The 16,652-nt window shown below is 42.3% G+C and overlaps 1 protein-coding gene across 3 annotated transcripts in view; it reads left to right on the plus strand.

The window, feature by feature from the left end:
• LOC126189049 (mucin-4-like) overlaps positions 1-16,068 on the plus strand; it is a 431,008-nt gene extending 414,940 nt beyond the window's left edge. For all 3 annotated transcript variants that reach the window (XM_049930904.1, XM_049930905.1, XM_049930903.1), the window contains one exon: positions 13,440-16,068. In XM_049930904.1, coding sequence (XP_049786861.1) covers positions 13,440-13,619 — 180 coding nt within the window. In that variant the 3' untranslated portion in view covers positions 13,620-16,068. The remainder of the gene's footprint in view (positions 1-13,439) is intronic.
• Positions 16,069-16,652: the final 584 nt, after the last annotated feature.

Here is a 16,652-nt window from a genome sequence, read left to right on the forward strand (position 1 = left end):
AAAATTCTTTTAAGAGATTGATAGTCTTTGAATATTGACGTGTGAAATAGTAGGCCAGTAAAATAATCGTTCAGGTGCTACAGAAACAGTCTGGGGAGTGGAGCACCAAATCATAAATAGATCAAGCACAGGCCGTTTGTAGTATATAAGGAACAGATCTGTATAAATGTGTTGCTTTATCTCTACCTTCCAGACACATTCATGGAGTTAGTTATAAGATTTTACAGCAATTTCAATTAAGAGTGGGTAAGGATTTTTTACTATCCTTTACATTTTTCTGTCAATAGCCTTAAAAATCTGAATTTGTTACCAGGTACTTTGATGTTTTACTATGATCTGTGACTAGGTGCTATCCACTCTGTATGTGTTTACAAAAATTGTAGTCATCAGATGCAAAGTTTAGTAAAAAAGGTATGAACACTGAAGTCCAATAATAAAAAAGAAATATGGTCATGAAAAACGGCAACTGAATATGAGTATAATGGAAGCAAAACGCACGTGTTGAGATTAAAAAGTGAATAATCTATTCATAAAGACAAGACATACATGAGGGAAATTTGATAAATAAAATATGTTATCATTTTTTATTCAAAAGGATCACTGCATAGCACTTCAGTCATGGACTAACTAAGACGTTCAATACTGCATTTGTATGAGATTGAAAGAGTTCTGTTGTTAGAGATGTTATAGGTTAATTATTTTTCGAACTTTTACACCGTAAGTGACACAGTATTTGTGACAGAACTCTCTGTAATATCTCAAATTTTGATTATCAGTTACTGTATTACAATATTATTAATTTGTCAAAAAAGCTAACAGAACACCCTTGGTCTTTAATGAAAGATACCACATAGTTTGCCTGAAATGATTTAGAAACACAAAACGTTATATAATTGCAACTTTCTAAGAAACTAACCCATGTCTGCATAATTTTGCGTCTTTTATTTAACTTCATAGTGGTTCATGGGCTACTGAATTACAATTCTACTGAGCAAAAAGAAGATTTAAGAAGTTATACTGTAAAGCAAAATATAGGTGTGCAGTGTATGACATGTTGCTACTATAATTAAGAATATGACTACAAATAAAACGATATTCAAGGAAAAGTGGTTTCTGTAGAGAGAGTACAGGTTTTTGAATAACATTCAAAAATATTAAGAAGAAAATGAATGAAAGTACTGTGCCTTCTTTTTAGGATCCATGCTCTTTGAACAGAGATTTACACAATGCCATAAGTATACTATGAAGTATTCTAGGTCACTTATGTGCTAAAAGCTCCCTCTCTGAGTGAAGTCACTGTAGAATGAAACACTTAGGTATATCAAAAACGATTTTATGCGAAGTAACGCACACCAATCAGAACACAGGTACTATTTGTAGACATTCGTGTGCCAAATGTAGTCAGATTCTGAGTCTTAGTCAGTTATATAAATAATGACTGTAGATGTAGTATTAATAGAATGGTGCACAAAGTATGGATTTTGTTGTGTTTTACTCTATCCCAGCAGAAGTCCATTTGTTGCAAATCTTTAGACGATTATAGTTGCATCACGGAAAATTACATACTTTCCGTGGCTTTTGTAGGACTTACCTGGAAGTTCTAAGCTATAAGAAGAACAGATATGCATCAATTACAGTATCTCAGTACCTCATTCACATAACATTCCTCTAATTAGAAATAAGCAATACATTTGGTGACACACTGTCAGGTAAAGAATGAAATTAACAGCTGTTTCATCCTTCAAGAAATTGTATAACTTGCAAGCTATTTTTCGTTTACTTATCAAACTCAAGTGCCATAGCAGTTTAATGAAAACAACGGATTCATCTATTTTGACCACTAAGATTAGTAGCTGATGCCTTGTACATTACTTTCTCACATATTTTTGAGATCGTTGATACTAATAGTATGATGCTAGTGTATTCTGTACCACATCTCCTTGCATGTAAGTTATGTTTCATTACAAAATATTTAACGCAGTCTGAGGAATGATCTCCTTCATATGATTGCTGATGTTTGATGCAATTTGAACAGAAAAATTCTAAGATCTGCTTATAGCTGCCTCAAGTTTCAATGGTTTTACAATTTTATTTGCCCCCTATTCTGGTAGATGGGACTTTTCTCATTAGCTCTATTTTGATTTGTGTGATTGGATCCTTCATTGAGTTTGTCAAGATGAGGTTATCAATATTTCTAGAATCTACAATTTTATTTTTGGCATTAGTGACTACTAACTCAAACATTGCACTGCTGACCAGGAATAACCACATCATACAGAATTATCTCTCTCATACTCATTGTTCTATTTCTACAGTATGTCTCCTTTGCACTGATAGGATAACAATGCATTGCACATGAAATCTGTTTATAACTTGGAACCTTGTACAGCTTTAGTTTAATTCTTAATGCCTGTATGATTGAAATTACTTGGCGCTCAGTACTAGAGGTCTTGTACTGGCACATTATTAAGAAACAATTTTAAAGAAAATACATAAACACCTGTAGGATAACATTACTTGAAAGTGAAATGTACATACCATGATATTTCAGGCTCTAAAGACAAATTATGATGAGTTTCCATTACTGACTTCAGTTCACCCAAAATTTAAGATTAATTCCACTTTCTAATAGTTGTTCCTGATTCTTCTAGGGAAATTACTTTTCCATCAATGAGAATCCTATATTATACTAAATTTAGTCAATCTGATATAGATGATTTTTATATTCATCCTGTGATTAGTGTCTTCACTGAATATTGTGTCTTATGTTATGATACAAGTTCATCCCAGTTTTTAATGTACAATGCTCTTTTTCTAATATACTGTAAATTATTTCTCTCATACTTACCTTTTAATTTATTCTTATAGTTCATGAACAGTATTTTTAATTTTTTACTTCTACATTATCATTTTTATGAAATGACAAAAATTCTACTGTTTTTTTTTTATATTTAAACTTCTCTTTCTTTATTTTTAATATTGTGTTATAAAATCTTTCCCAACAATTTTAAGGAACTGTGTTTTTTTTCTTTACATCAGGCTATGATTGTATACTTGTCTTTATTTCTATTTATTTTTCTTTCAGAATTTAAAACTTTTATTTTTGCCCCTACAGCCCTAGACATGGTAGTAAAACAGCAATTTACCGCATTTTTTGGTACTATTACTATACATTTTCGTTTTTGTGGAGAAATTACATTTATAGTGTATTTTGTTCACATATCTATATTTTTATAGGTAGGTACTAGCGAAACTTTTCTTCATGCTTTAGTCTATTATCAGGTATCTTGTGTAGTTCACTTTATTTGTTTTTTGCTTGGATAAAGAGAAAAGATTATTCATCTTCAATGAAGAAGTAGTAAGGTATTAGGTTTCAACAAAAACAGTATGTAATTTTATCTATATATTAATGATGATTATGGTATAATTAACAAAGCAATTGTGGTATTATGCTACGCTATAGATACAATGTGGCGAATTTTGCTGATATATGAAGCTAATAGCCACGTTTATAACTGCCGAATTATGACAAGAACTTTTATTACTCAGGCAGCATACTTTTTTCTGTGGAATTAAAAAGAGACGTCGAAGAGAACTTCAATGACTTTTGTGGAACTTGAAGGAGGCCACTGAAATTCTAGTGGCTGACGGGCTGATCAACAGAGACAGTGGCTACACCCTAGGCAAAGTTTGAGACCCAGCACTCAGCCAACTAAAGCCATAGCGTCAGCCAAGAGCCATTCCTCCCCGTCTTCGGCGATGCCGTTCACCGACCATTCCAACTGACGCATCGTGAGACCGGGTAGCGCGAAGGGGGTGGGGAGAGATTATCGCATAAAGGAGGCGGAATGTAGCGAAGACGGTCATTCGACAGGTATCACCTGAAGATGACGCCACAGTAGGCTGTCGAAATATCGCGTTACGTTGACGACGGGAGCCGGTCGGACACCTTAGAACAATAGGAACAAATATTAACAAGCTAATAGCGTCACGAATCACGGTCCAGCTGTCCGCAGGTCTCCAACAAAAGTCTGACCTATTGAAAACATGTAATTGAGGCACGGTTCACATGTTCATTATTATGACTGTCGTATCGAGCGCTCAAAATTGTCGACAATGAGTATTTATACATGCTATTAAGCGATTCCAGATAGACAGTAGTACATTTCCTGCATCATAGGCCTGAGTTACAGAGTATTTATTGTCTTCGGAAGTCGTCAGTCTTTCCTTGTAAACCTCTTGTTAAAGTTTTCCCCACAGATAAAACTCCAATGGTCTTAAGCCTTGTGAGTGTGGAGGCCATTTTGTGTTTCCCAAGCGGGCGATCCAGGAATTTCCATAAGTTTTTTTTAAGGCATGTCCTACTGTGTAGTATGGGCTGGGGCATCCATTACATTGGTAACACGTGAGTGAACTGATATGTCCAGGGCGATGCGTTCCAATAACTGAGGCAGCATATCTGTTGGAAACTACACTACTGGCCATTAACATTGCTACACCACGAAGATGACGTGCAACAGACGCGAAATTTAACCGACAGGAAGAAGATGCTGTGATATGCAAATTATTAGCTTTTCAGAGCATTCACACAAGGTTGGCGCCGGTGGCGACACCTACAACGTGCTGACGTGAGGAAAGTTTCCAACCGATTTCTCATACACAAACAGCAGTTGACCGGCGTTGCCTGGTGAAACGTTCTTCTCATGCCTCGTGTAAGGAAGAGAAATGCGTACCATCACGTTTCCGACTTTGATAAAGGTCGGATTGTAGCCTATCGCGATTGCGGTTTACCGTATCGCGACATTGCTTTTCGCGTTGGTCGATATCCAATGACTGTTAGCAGAATATGGAATCGGTAGATTCAGGAGGGTAATACGGAACGCCGTGCTGGATCCCAACGGCCGCGTATCACTAGCAGTCGAGATGACAGGCATCTTATCCGCATGGCTGTAACGGATCGTGCAGACACTTCTCGATCCCTGAGTCAACAGATGGGGACGTTTGCAAAACAACAACCATTTGCACGAACAGTTTGACGACGTTGCAACAGCATGGACTGTCATCTCGGAGACCATGGCAGCGGTTACTCCTGACGCTGCATCACAGACAGGAGCGCCTGAGATTGTGTACAAAGACGAACCTCGGTGCACGAACGGCAAAACCTCATTTTTTCGGATGAATCCGCGTTCTGTTTACAGCATCATGATGGTCGCATCCGTGTTTGGTGACATCGCGGTGAATGCACATTGGAAGCGTGTATTCGTCATCGCCGTACTGGCGTATCAGCTGGCGTGATAGTATGGGGTGCCATTGGTTTCACGTCTCGGTCACCTCTTGTTCGCATTGACGACACTTTGAACAGTGGTTGTTACATTTCAGATGTGTTACGACCCGTGGTTCTACTCTTCATTCGATCCCTGTGAAACCCTACATTTCAGCAGGATAGTGCACCACCGCATGTTGCAGGTCCTGTACGGGCCTTTCTGGATACAGAAATTGTTCGACTGCTGCCGTGGCCAGCACATTCTCCAGATCTCTCACCAATTGAAAACGTCTGGTCAATGGTGGCCGAGCAACTGGCTCGTCACAATACGCCAGTCACTACTCTTGATGAACTGTGGTATCGTGTTGAAGCTGCATGGGCAGCTGTACCTGTACACGCCATCCAAGCTCTGTTTGACTCAATGCCCAGGCGTATCAAGGCCGTTATTACGGCCAGAGGTGGTTGTTCTGGGTACTGATTTCTCAGGATCTATGCACCCAAATTGCGTGAAAATGTAATCACATGCCAGTTATAGTATAATATATTTGTCCAATGAATACGCGTTTATCATCTGCATTTCTTCTTGGTGTAGCAATTTTAATGGCCAGTAGTGTAGATACACGATCTCATCAAAGGTATCTGGAAACCCTACGTAAGGTGGGATTGACCAGCGGACATCACGAGAGGAGTATTGGCCATTATAAAAGGTGGCGAGGAGTACTGTGTTGTCAGCAGGGAAGCAGAAACATCAAAACGGTTCGGCCAGGCGACCTCATTGACTTCGAACGTGGACTAGTCACTGGATGTCACCTAAGCGTCAAATCCATCGGAGACATTTCAACCCTGATAAAGTGCACCTAGTCGACTATTGGTGATTGTGAAGTGGAAACACGAAGGAACAGCCTCAGATAAACCAAGACGAGACAGACCTCACTCAAATACTGACGTACAGGAAACATCGAATATTGTAGAAGGTGTTTGTAAAAAATCGCATGAAATCAGTGGAAAGAATCACTCATGAGAAGCAAAGCGTTGTGATGAACGAAAATAAAGTCGCCAATACAACGATGGGTTCTTTGGGTTGTCTAGGGAGAGACTGAGTGGCACTATAACACGTAATGTATTAGTTCATTTTATTACAGTATAGACCCAAAAGTTACGTAAATTTGTAGAATCCGTTTCCACAGGAGCATTCCGACTATCTGCAACTGTAACTGAGTATTAAAGTATCAGTTGATACAGACAAATTTGCAAGACTCTTCACTTCAAATATAACTGACATAATATTCGCATTAAGTTCTGCCAAAGACATTTAATACTCTGGCAGCCAATCTAAGGCGATGCTGTCGTCTTGATCGGTGACTGCTAATTGAGCTGAGCGTTCCTCTGCTCAGCCATAAGTAGACAATCGACAATGGTGGCGTATCGAAGCTCATTCGTCGGTGCGGCATGCAGTGATTATCATTTTCCTTGCCAGTTACCAACCTTGCTTTGACACCTCGTTCCTCTGACTATACCGCACGAAGTCCTATCAGCAATCACAATGATTGTCCTACCAGCAAGCTCAATGATTGTGCACAGGGATTAAAAAATAATGGGGTACAATGTTCAAGCTGTTCATAAGCTGACATTTCTGTAGCCAATGCTAAGCAACACTTGAGGTGGTGTATAGACGCCACTGGACATCTGATTGCTGGAAAACAGTTATTTAGAGTGACTATCAGATGGAAGGGTTTGAGTTTGGCGAATGCCTGGAGGATGTTGCGTGCCATCAGAGTAATGCTAACCGTGAAGTACGAAGGAGGAGGTGTTACGATATGGGGTGTTTTTCGTGTTTAGAATGCTGTTGAGACCGAAGAAAGCAGCAGATACACGTACAAAGAACTGTGCGCATCCACAAAAGATAATGTGGATGGAACAGCGACGGTGTGGTGTACTACGAATTGCTTCCCTGAGGTGTAACCATCACTGCTGACATTTATAGTCAGCAACTGAGAGGACTTACAGACGCAGTCCAAGAACAAAGCCAGGAGACTTCGTGAAGTGATGCCATCCACAATAACGCCCGCTCACATTCTGCTAGACTGACAGAAAACACTATACATGAGTTGGGTTGGGAAGCCACTCCACTCCAACCTTATTCACCTGCTCTTGCGCCATCAGCCTTTCACCTTAACTGGCTGGCTGTGTTAGGGAAGAAGACCAGACAGCGAGGTCATCGGTCTCATCGGATTAGGGAAGGACGGGGAAGGAAGTCGGCCGTGCCCTTTGGAAGGAACCATCCTGGCATTTGCCTGGAGCGATTTAGAGAAATCACGGAAAACCTAAATCAGGATGGCCGGACGCGGGATTGAACCGTCGTCCTCCCGAATGCGAGTCCAGTGTCTAACCACTTCGCCACCTCGTTCGGTTCACCTTAAGTGCTCTCTATCGAACAGCCTTCAAGGAACTTTCTATCCGGATGGCTAGGTTGAGGTTTTTTGGGGGGAGGAGACCAGACTGCGTGGTCATCTGTCTCATCGGATTAGGGAAGGACGGAGAAGGAAGTCGGCCGTGCCCTTTCAAAGGAACCATCCCGGCATTTGCCTGGAGCGATTTAGGGAAACCACGGAAAACCTAAATCAGGATGGCCGGACCCGGGATTGAACAGTCGTCCTCCCGAATGCGAGTCCACTGTTCTAGCCACTGCACCAACTCGCTCGGTGAGAACGTGACTCTATGATTTCTTCGCCTCAAAGCCACGAGATTTCTACAGTCGCAGAATCGAACTGTTAACCCGACGTTGCCAGACAGTTGTAGGTAGTGGAGGAGATAACGCTATGAAGCGACAAATAAATTGGTATAAGCATGCGTATTCAAACACAGAGATATTTAAACAGGCAGAATACGGGGCTGCCGTCGGTAACGCCTATATAAAAACAACAAGTGTCTGGCGGAGTTGTTAGATCGGTTACTGCTACTACAGTGGCGGGTTATCAAGATTTAAGTGAGTTTGGAGGTGATGTTATAGTCGACGCCCGAGCTATGGGACACAGCATCTCCGAGGTAGCGATTAAGTGGGGAGTTTCCCGTTCGACCATTTCACGAATGCACAGCGAATATCAGGAATTCAGTAAAATATCAACTCTCCGACGTCGCCGTTGGCATCCAGCACGGGACCAACGATAACTGAAGATAATTTTTCAATGTGACAGAAGTGCAGCCCTTCTGCAAATTGCTGCAGATTTCAATTCTGGGCCATCAACAAGTGTCAGCGTGCGAGCCATTCAACGATACATCATCGATATGGGCTTTCGGAGCCGAAGGCCCACTTGTGTACCCTTCCTGACTGCACGACACAGAGATTTACGCCTCGCCTTGTCCCTTCAACACCGACATTGAAGTGTTAACGACTGAAAACATGTTGCCTGGTCGGACGAGTCTCGTTTCAAATTGCATCGGGTATGGAGACAACCTCATGAGTCCATGGACCCTGCATGTCAGCGGGGGACTGTTCAAGCTGGTAGAGGCTCTGTAATGGTGTGGGCGTGTGCAGTTGGAGTCATATGGGACTCCCGTTACGTCTAGATACGACTCTGATAGGTGACACGTACGTAGGCATGCTGTATGATCACCTGCATCCATTCATGTCCATTGTGTACTCCATCGGACTTGGGCAATTCCAGCAGGACAATGCGACACCCCACACATCCAGAATTGCTGCATAGTGACTCCAGGAACAATCTTCAGAGTTTAAACACTTCTTCTGGCTACCAAACTCCCCAGGTATGAACATTATTGAGCTTATCTGGGGTGCCTTGCAACGAACGTGCTGTTCAGAAGAGATCTCCAACCGCTCGTACTCTTAACGGATTTCTGGACAGCCCTGCAGGATTCATGGTGTCAGTTCCCTCCAGCACTATTTCAGACATTAGTCGAGTACATGTCACGTCGTGTTGTGGTACTTCTGCGTGCTCGCGGGGCCCTACACGATGTTAGGTAAGTGTACCTGTTTCTGTGGCTCTTCAGTGTATATCATTGATGATTAAAGTCTCTGTTGTGTTTATTAATCTTACAGGAAAACACTACGAACTTATGCTACAAGTCAAGTTGGGCAAGAAGCGTAGTACTAGGATCTATAGGCGGCAAGGTCTGAGAGCTGCATTTCGACACCCACTTTAGGCAGAAATATACATTTACATCCATACTCCGCAAGCCACCTGACGGTGTGTGGCGGAGGGTACCTTGAGTACCTCTATCAGCCGGCCGCGGTGGTCTAGCGCTTCTGGCGCTGCAGTCCAGAACCGCGGGACTGCTACGGTCGCAGGTTCGAATCCTGCTTCGGGCATGGGTGTGTGTGATGTCCTTAGGTTAGTTAGGTTTAAGTAGTTCTAAGTTCTAGGGGACTTATGACATAAGATGTTGAGTCCCATGGTGCTCAGAGCCATTTGAACCATAGAGCCAGTACCTCTATCGGTTCTCCCTTCTATTCCAGTCTCAATTTGTTCGTGGAAAGAAAGATTATCAGTATGTCTCTGTGTGGGCTCTAATCTCTCTGATTTTATCCTCATGGTCTCTTCGCGAGATATACGTAGGAGGGAGCAATATACTGCTTGACTCCTCGGTGAAGGTATGTTCTCGAAACTTCAACAAAAGCTCGTACCGAGCTACTGAGCGTCTGTCCTGCAAAGTCTTCCACTGGAGTTTATTTATCATCTCCGTAACGCTTTCGCGATTACCAAATGATCCTGTAACGAAGCGCGCTGCTCTCCGTTGGATCTTCTCTATCTCTTCTATCAACCCTATCTGGTACGGATCCCACACTGCTGAGCAGTATTCAAGCAGTGGGCGAACAAGCGTACTGTAACCTACTTCCTTTGTTTTCGGATTGCATTTCCTTAGGATTCTTCCAATGATTCTCAGTCTGGCATCTGCTTTACCGACGATCAACTTTATATGATCATTCCATTTTAAATCACTCTTAATGCCTACTCCCAGATAATTTATGGAATTAACTGCTTCCAGTTGCTGACCTGCCATATTGTAAATGATAAAGGATCTTTCTTTCTATGTATTCGCAGCACATTACACTTGTCTACATTGAGATTCAATTGCCATTCCCTGCACTACGCGTCAGTTCGTTGCAGATCCTCCTGCACTTCAGTACAATTTACAATTGTTACAACCTCTCGATGTACTACAGCATCATCCACAAAAAGCCTCAGTGAACTTCCGATGTTATCCACAAGGTCATTTATGTACTGGGTGATCAAAAAGTCAGTATACATTTGAAAACTTAATAAACCACGGAATAATGTAGATAGAGAGCTAAAAATTGACAGACATGCTTGGAATGACATGGGGTTTTATTAGAACCAAAAAGAAAAACAAAGTACACAAAATGTCTGACAGAAGGCGCTGGACAGCAAAAAGTCAGTAACTGCTCATGACAATCGTGTATAAAAGGAACTGTAATGAGAGAGAAAATCAGATGCGCCAGCAGTCGAAGCATGTTGACGTTACCTGAAAAGGCGTTTTTACTGAAGCTTTGTTACCAGAATGGGGAATGCACTAGTTCAGCGTTACGATCCTAATGCCATAGGAAGGAGATTCGAACAGGTAAAGGTCCGTTGACAAATGCAGCTGTGGCGAGAATGATTTCGGAGTTCGAAGCCACGGGTTGTTTAGACGATAGACCCCGTAGTGGCCGACCCAGCACAAGACGTAATGCTGCTGAGACAGTTCAGGAACAAATGGAGACTGTAGCGGGTTCATCTATGCACGGGGAAGTCAGCGCTCGTGCAGTCGCACGTCGCACCGGCATTCAATACACTATTGTTTGGTTGACACTTAGGCGTATCCTCCGATGCTATCCGTACAAAATCCACCGGCATCATGAACTGTTACCTGGCGATTTAGTGAAGCGGAGGGCATTTGCGCTGTGGGCGTTTCAAAAGATAGCGGAAGATGACGATTGGTTGAGTAACGTGTTGTGGACCGACGAAGCTCATTTCACGCCCCGAGGGTCTATCAACGCCCACAATTGCAGAATTTGGGCTACCGAAAATCATAGAACTTTCGTGGAAACTCCATTGCACGACGAGAAAGTCACGGTATGGGTTGGATTTTGCACATCTACCGTTATCGGACCTTTTTTCTTCGAGGAAATGCGTGATTCTGGTTTTGTAACTGCTACCGTGACGAGTGAGAGGTACGCCGAAATGTTACAGAATCACATCATCCCTAGCCTGGCTGAAAACACCTGCTGGAACGTACGATGTTTATGCAGGATGGTGCTTAACCCCATATTGCTAGACGCGTGAAAGATCTCTTGCGCGCGTCGTTTGGTGGTGATCGTGTGCTCAGCCGCTACTTTCGTCATGCTTGGCCTCCCAGGTCCGTGCGATTATTGGCTTTGGGGTTACCTGAAGTCGCAAGTGTATCGTGATCGACCGACATCTCTATGGATGCTGAAAGACAGCATCCGACGCCAATACCTCACCATAACTCCGGACATGGATTACAGTGCTGTTCACAACATTATTCCTTGACTACAGCTATTGTTGAGGAATGATGGTGGACATATTGAGCATTTCCTGTAAAGAACATCATCTTTGCTTTGTCTTACTTTGTTATGCTAATTATTGCTATTCTGATCAGATGAAGCGCCATCTGTCGGAAATTTGTTGAACTTTTGTATTTTTTTTTGGTTCTAATAAAAACCTCTGTCATTCCAAGCATGTGTGTCAATTTGTACCTCTCTATCTACATAATTCCGTGATTTATTCAGTTTTCAAAGTTATAGTGACTTTTTGATCACCCGGTATATTGTGAATAGCAACGGTCCTACGACACTCCCCTGTGGCACACCTGAAATCACTCTTACTTCGGAAGACTTCTCTCCAGTGAGAATGACATGCTGCGTTCCGTTATCTAGGAACTCTTCAATCCAATCACACAAGTAGTCTGATGGTCCATGTGCTCTTACTTCGTTCATCAAACGACTGTGGGGAACTGTATCGAACGCCTTGCGGAAGTCAAGAAACACGGCATCTACCTCAAATACCGGCTCCATGGCCATTGTTCGGTCTTCACAGCTGAGCTATTTGCCCTCTATCAGGCTGTTATTTACATCCGCCGGCGCCAACATCCTGGTTATGTCATCTGCTCTGATTCCCTGAGCGCCATCCAGAGCCTCAGTGATCCGTATCCGGTTCACCCTTTCGTGCACCGGATCCAACGCTCTCTTCAGCAGCTGGCGGACGACGGTTCTCCGGTTACCTTTATGTGGGTTCCTGGTCATGTCGGTATCCCTCGGAACGAGCTGCAGATGCCGCGGCCAAGGCTGCGGTCCTCCAGCCTCGGACAGCTTCTTGTTGTGTGCCTTCATCTGATTTTAGCAGGGACATTTGTCAGCGCATTTTATCTCTGTGGCATGCCGATTGGTCTACACTTACTGGCAACAAGCTTCGGGCCTTGAAACCTCCCTCCACGGCTTGGACGACTTCACGCCCTTCTCGGCGGGAGGAGGTAGTTTTGGCCCGGTTACGGATTGGACACTGCCGGTTCAGCCATCGCCATCTGCTGACGGCTCGGCCGGCGCCGTTCTGCCCATGTGGGCAATTACTGACGGTACGCCACATTTTAACGTCCTGTCCGAATTTTAATACACTGCGCATTGATCTGGGCCTGCCATGTACTCTGGATGACATTTTAGCGGATGACCCAGGACCAGCTGCTCGCGTTCTTCGTTTTATCCACTTGACAAACCTGTCTAAGGACATTTGATTATGCTGTTTTCTTTTAATACCTTGCCTGTTAATGTGCCTTTTGTAGTGTTGTCCTTTTTAGTTGCTGTTTTAACCTCGTGCCTCGCAGTGCATTCATAACTTAGTCTGGGCGCTAATGACCACTGTAGTTGTGCGCCCTAAAACAAAACAAAAAAAGAAAAAAAAAAAAGAAAATGGGAACCCGTGTCTATGGCCCTCTGAGTCTCGTGGACGAATAGCGCGAGCTGGGTTTCACACGATCGTCTTTTTCGAAACCCGTGCTGATTCCTACAGAGTTGATTTCTAGTCTCACTGGCCGTCGCTCTGAAACGTTCTTCTTTTTGCCTATGTCGATTTGGGGGTACCACCTTGTTTCCTCCCTTGTACTCCAGGGTGGGTGACTGAGGCTACTCGTTGCTGTGTTGCAGGCCCGCCAGAAGCTGACGCGCGCCGAGGCGGTGCGGGCGGCGAGCAGCGGCAGCAGCGGAAGCGGGGGCGGCTCCCTGGACCAGCCCACGCTGAGCCCCGGGCCCGGCTCCGGAGAGCTGCACGACTCGCTGGTGCTGCCGCCCCCACCGCCCCCGCCGCAGGAACAGGACAAGCAGTAGGCGTCCTGCGATGGCCTCCCGCTGGATAATGCTGCTGCACCCGCCGTCAACACTCAGACTTTCTTTCCCGATACGAGCACGCTGGCTTCTCTCCGCTGTCACCTGAAACATCTGTCGATAACTACACGCGTCACGCTACAATTTCACAAATCGTCTGCTAACGCTGTGCTCTATTTATGAATCGTTTGCATCTTTACTTCACAGATTAGCACTGACGAAATCTTACGAAACGAAGAGGAAAGTGTTACTGTTACTGGTCTGCACCTGCTGCTGTCGCCTAGGTCCCCCATTTACGTTGCTATGACTCTCGCGGGAAGTCAGTTTATACTGTCCGGCTAACTACGGATGGTGTGGACATCTGTCTCTTTACGTATGGTTGGAAGGAAATGTACAGTTAATATTAATAGAAGCAAGTGTATAGTTAGGATGCGTTTGTTGCTGTAGAATTACGCTACATACTGTCGTTGATTTAAGCCTGAGCTAACATAGATGACTTCGGCCTTTTGCCCCGTCAGACGGAGACATTGATTGCGTAGCATTTACAAGAAAATGGCTGGTTAGATTTTCTAGAAAGTATGTCATTCAAAATTGCAGGATAAAGTAGTTGAAAACTGCATGTTTGTGTTCACAAATGATTGATTAGGTTATTTTTCCGGCTTCTGTTTGTTTGGACATGGTATAAAACTTCCAACAGTGCCTCTACTAGTCCATTCAACTCCTCATCAGCTCCAAATCCCCTACACAACGCAGCAATGCTTAGTGCAAACAACAGCATTAAGTATTCGTTTTCAGATAGTTTTTTCTCTCGTCAAATTCCTTTTTTACGAACTGAAAGTCAGACTGACACAATCCTCCCTTACTTATTTTACAGCTAGGTCCTTTTTTTTGAAGCGGAACAAGTAATTAGCTTTTAACGATACAAAGAAATAACTTAGACAACGATCCTTGCCGTATTACTGACGTTACCTGGCGAGTCCCTAGTTTGTTGAGAAGTAGTCCCTTTGAATCTTTGCGGTAGCAGCAAGCAACAAGATTGCAGCACGAATCTCTTCGCAGGACTCTGCTGCAGTCTCTCTGGAACTCAGGGACTGAGTATCAATTAGTCTTGCATTGGTTCCCTAACAAGCAAGTGACGCTATTTCTCCTCCAGAGCAAGTGGAGGAGACAAACACTGCACAAGATGGTGCTGTCAATAGTGCCAGCTGGAATCTCTGTAGGTGTTTCAAGCAAATACTGTTATTCGTTTAGTCACCGTCGTGCTGGGAACAATACATTCTCCTTTTCAGTGTTGGTGCTCTAGCTTAGCTCATCTATTATTGTGAAACGGGCCAAACTGCCTATATTGTTCACTACAATAATAATAATTATTATTATAATAAATCGATGTGATGTATCTAGAGCAATTAATTGATGTTTGTTAAATTTCAAATGCCATAGATATAGTATTTTAACATTTTCCGAGCGAAAATCGCGGCCGAGAACGTTACCCAGTCTCTTTGTGAATAATATATATTTTTCAGAAAAATTATGACCTGCTGTACATACTTGCTGGTTAGCTGTCATACGACGTATTTATTACAAGCCTTACTTGTAGGTGAGTGAAAGCAAAAAAGAAGCGGGTATGTGGCATTTTCAACTCGAGTTCAGCCTGGTATGAGTGTCGGTCATTAACAAGATAGTCAGAAATACATTTATTTTGGAAGTCGAAATCTTTTTTGCATTTTCTACCACACGAGAGTACATGGGTCTGTATCAGAATCTTGTATTCCTACACTCACGCCCTACTCAAGACTTGTAACATCGAGTAAGCCGCCTCGTTAAAAAAAAGAAAAAGGTTGATTCTGTAGACAAAGATGTTGGTGTAGCCTAGTTGTTTCCGAGTCTGGGATTTTGGAAGACGACTTCGCCTTCGGCGTTGGCCAGAATGGGAAGCATGAATGGATGCAAATACTGGATTTGCAGTGACTGAATAATGAGGATCTAGTCGATCACAGGGCCTTAAACAACAAGTAGACTAGTATCCTATTTTACAGGAGTTTTGTACGTTTATAGTGTGTAGATAGAGTAAAGATCATATTATCACTCCGAAGTGTCTTGTAATTTCTCATCTCTACACCTGAAAGATTGTGAAGAGAAGTGTAGGACTTGTTAGTAATGTTTCACTCTTTTATACATATTCCTTGTCAGTTTCTCCCTTTTGTGAAATCAGATGTTTGAAAATGTTAACTGCATGTCCTTGAATGTGCATATGTTTATTAAATTTGTGTTTTATTTCTATTGTTTATGAATAAGTCTACGTGTACATCTAAAATTTGGAAATACATATTATGTATACATTGGGCATTGAAAATAAAGACTAGTCAGTAAATGTTTCCACTTTTTATCCTTTGTCATTAAACTTGTTCCTTACATAACAGTGGAAGCTTATGCAATAAAACATTTGATCTTATTTACTTGTTCTTTTTTTGTCATGTGTGAAAGTATTACAAATACAGTAAACCAGTATCAGAATTCTATGGAACACAACTATTTTTGTAATTCTAAATTAAAGTAAAATCTCATGCAGTAACAGTCCACTCAGATCTATAAACAAATATAATACTTCTTTACAAACAAACAGAGATCAAAAATGAAAAAAACCCTATCAAAGAGATTTAAGAAGTTTATATTAATAAAGTTTTGTAACGACACTTCATAGTGCTGCTAGACTACCGAATTACCAACAGTTACAACATAGGAATAAGCATAGATTTCTTGTTGAAAGACTGTGTTACTTTTACAATAGAAAATGGAAACAATAGGATGTACCCTGTAGCTAGTTTCTACAAAAGAAACAGTTTTTACCTACAGGGAAAGATACTTTCACTGTTTTGAGTTTAACAAATAATTATACATACTTTATTCTGTACACAAAATAATAACAAACGGTTTCAATTTCTTAATGATATAATGTAGCAATTGAAGAAATTGGTGTCCTTTATTTTCAGCTTGTTAAGGTGAGTTATATATGTGACATGACAGATGTGCATCATA

Source organism: Schistocerca cancellata, chromosome 5 (genome assembly GCF_023864275.1).
Source record: "Schistocerca cancellata isolate TAMUIC-IGC-003103 chromosome 5, iqSchCanc2.1, whole genome shotgun sequence".
NCBI classification, from domain to species: domain Eukaryota; kingdom Metazoa; phylum Arthropoda; class Insecta; order Orthoptera; family Acrididae; genus Schistocerca; species Schistocerca cancellata.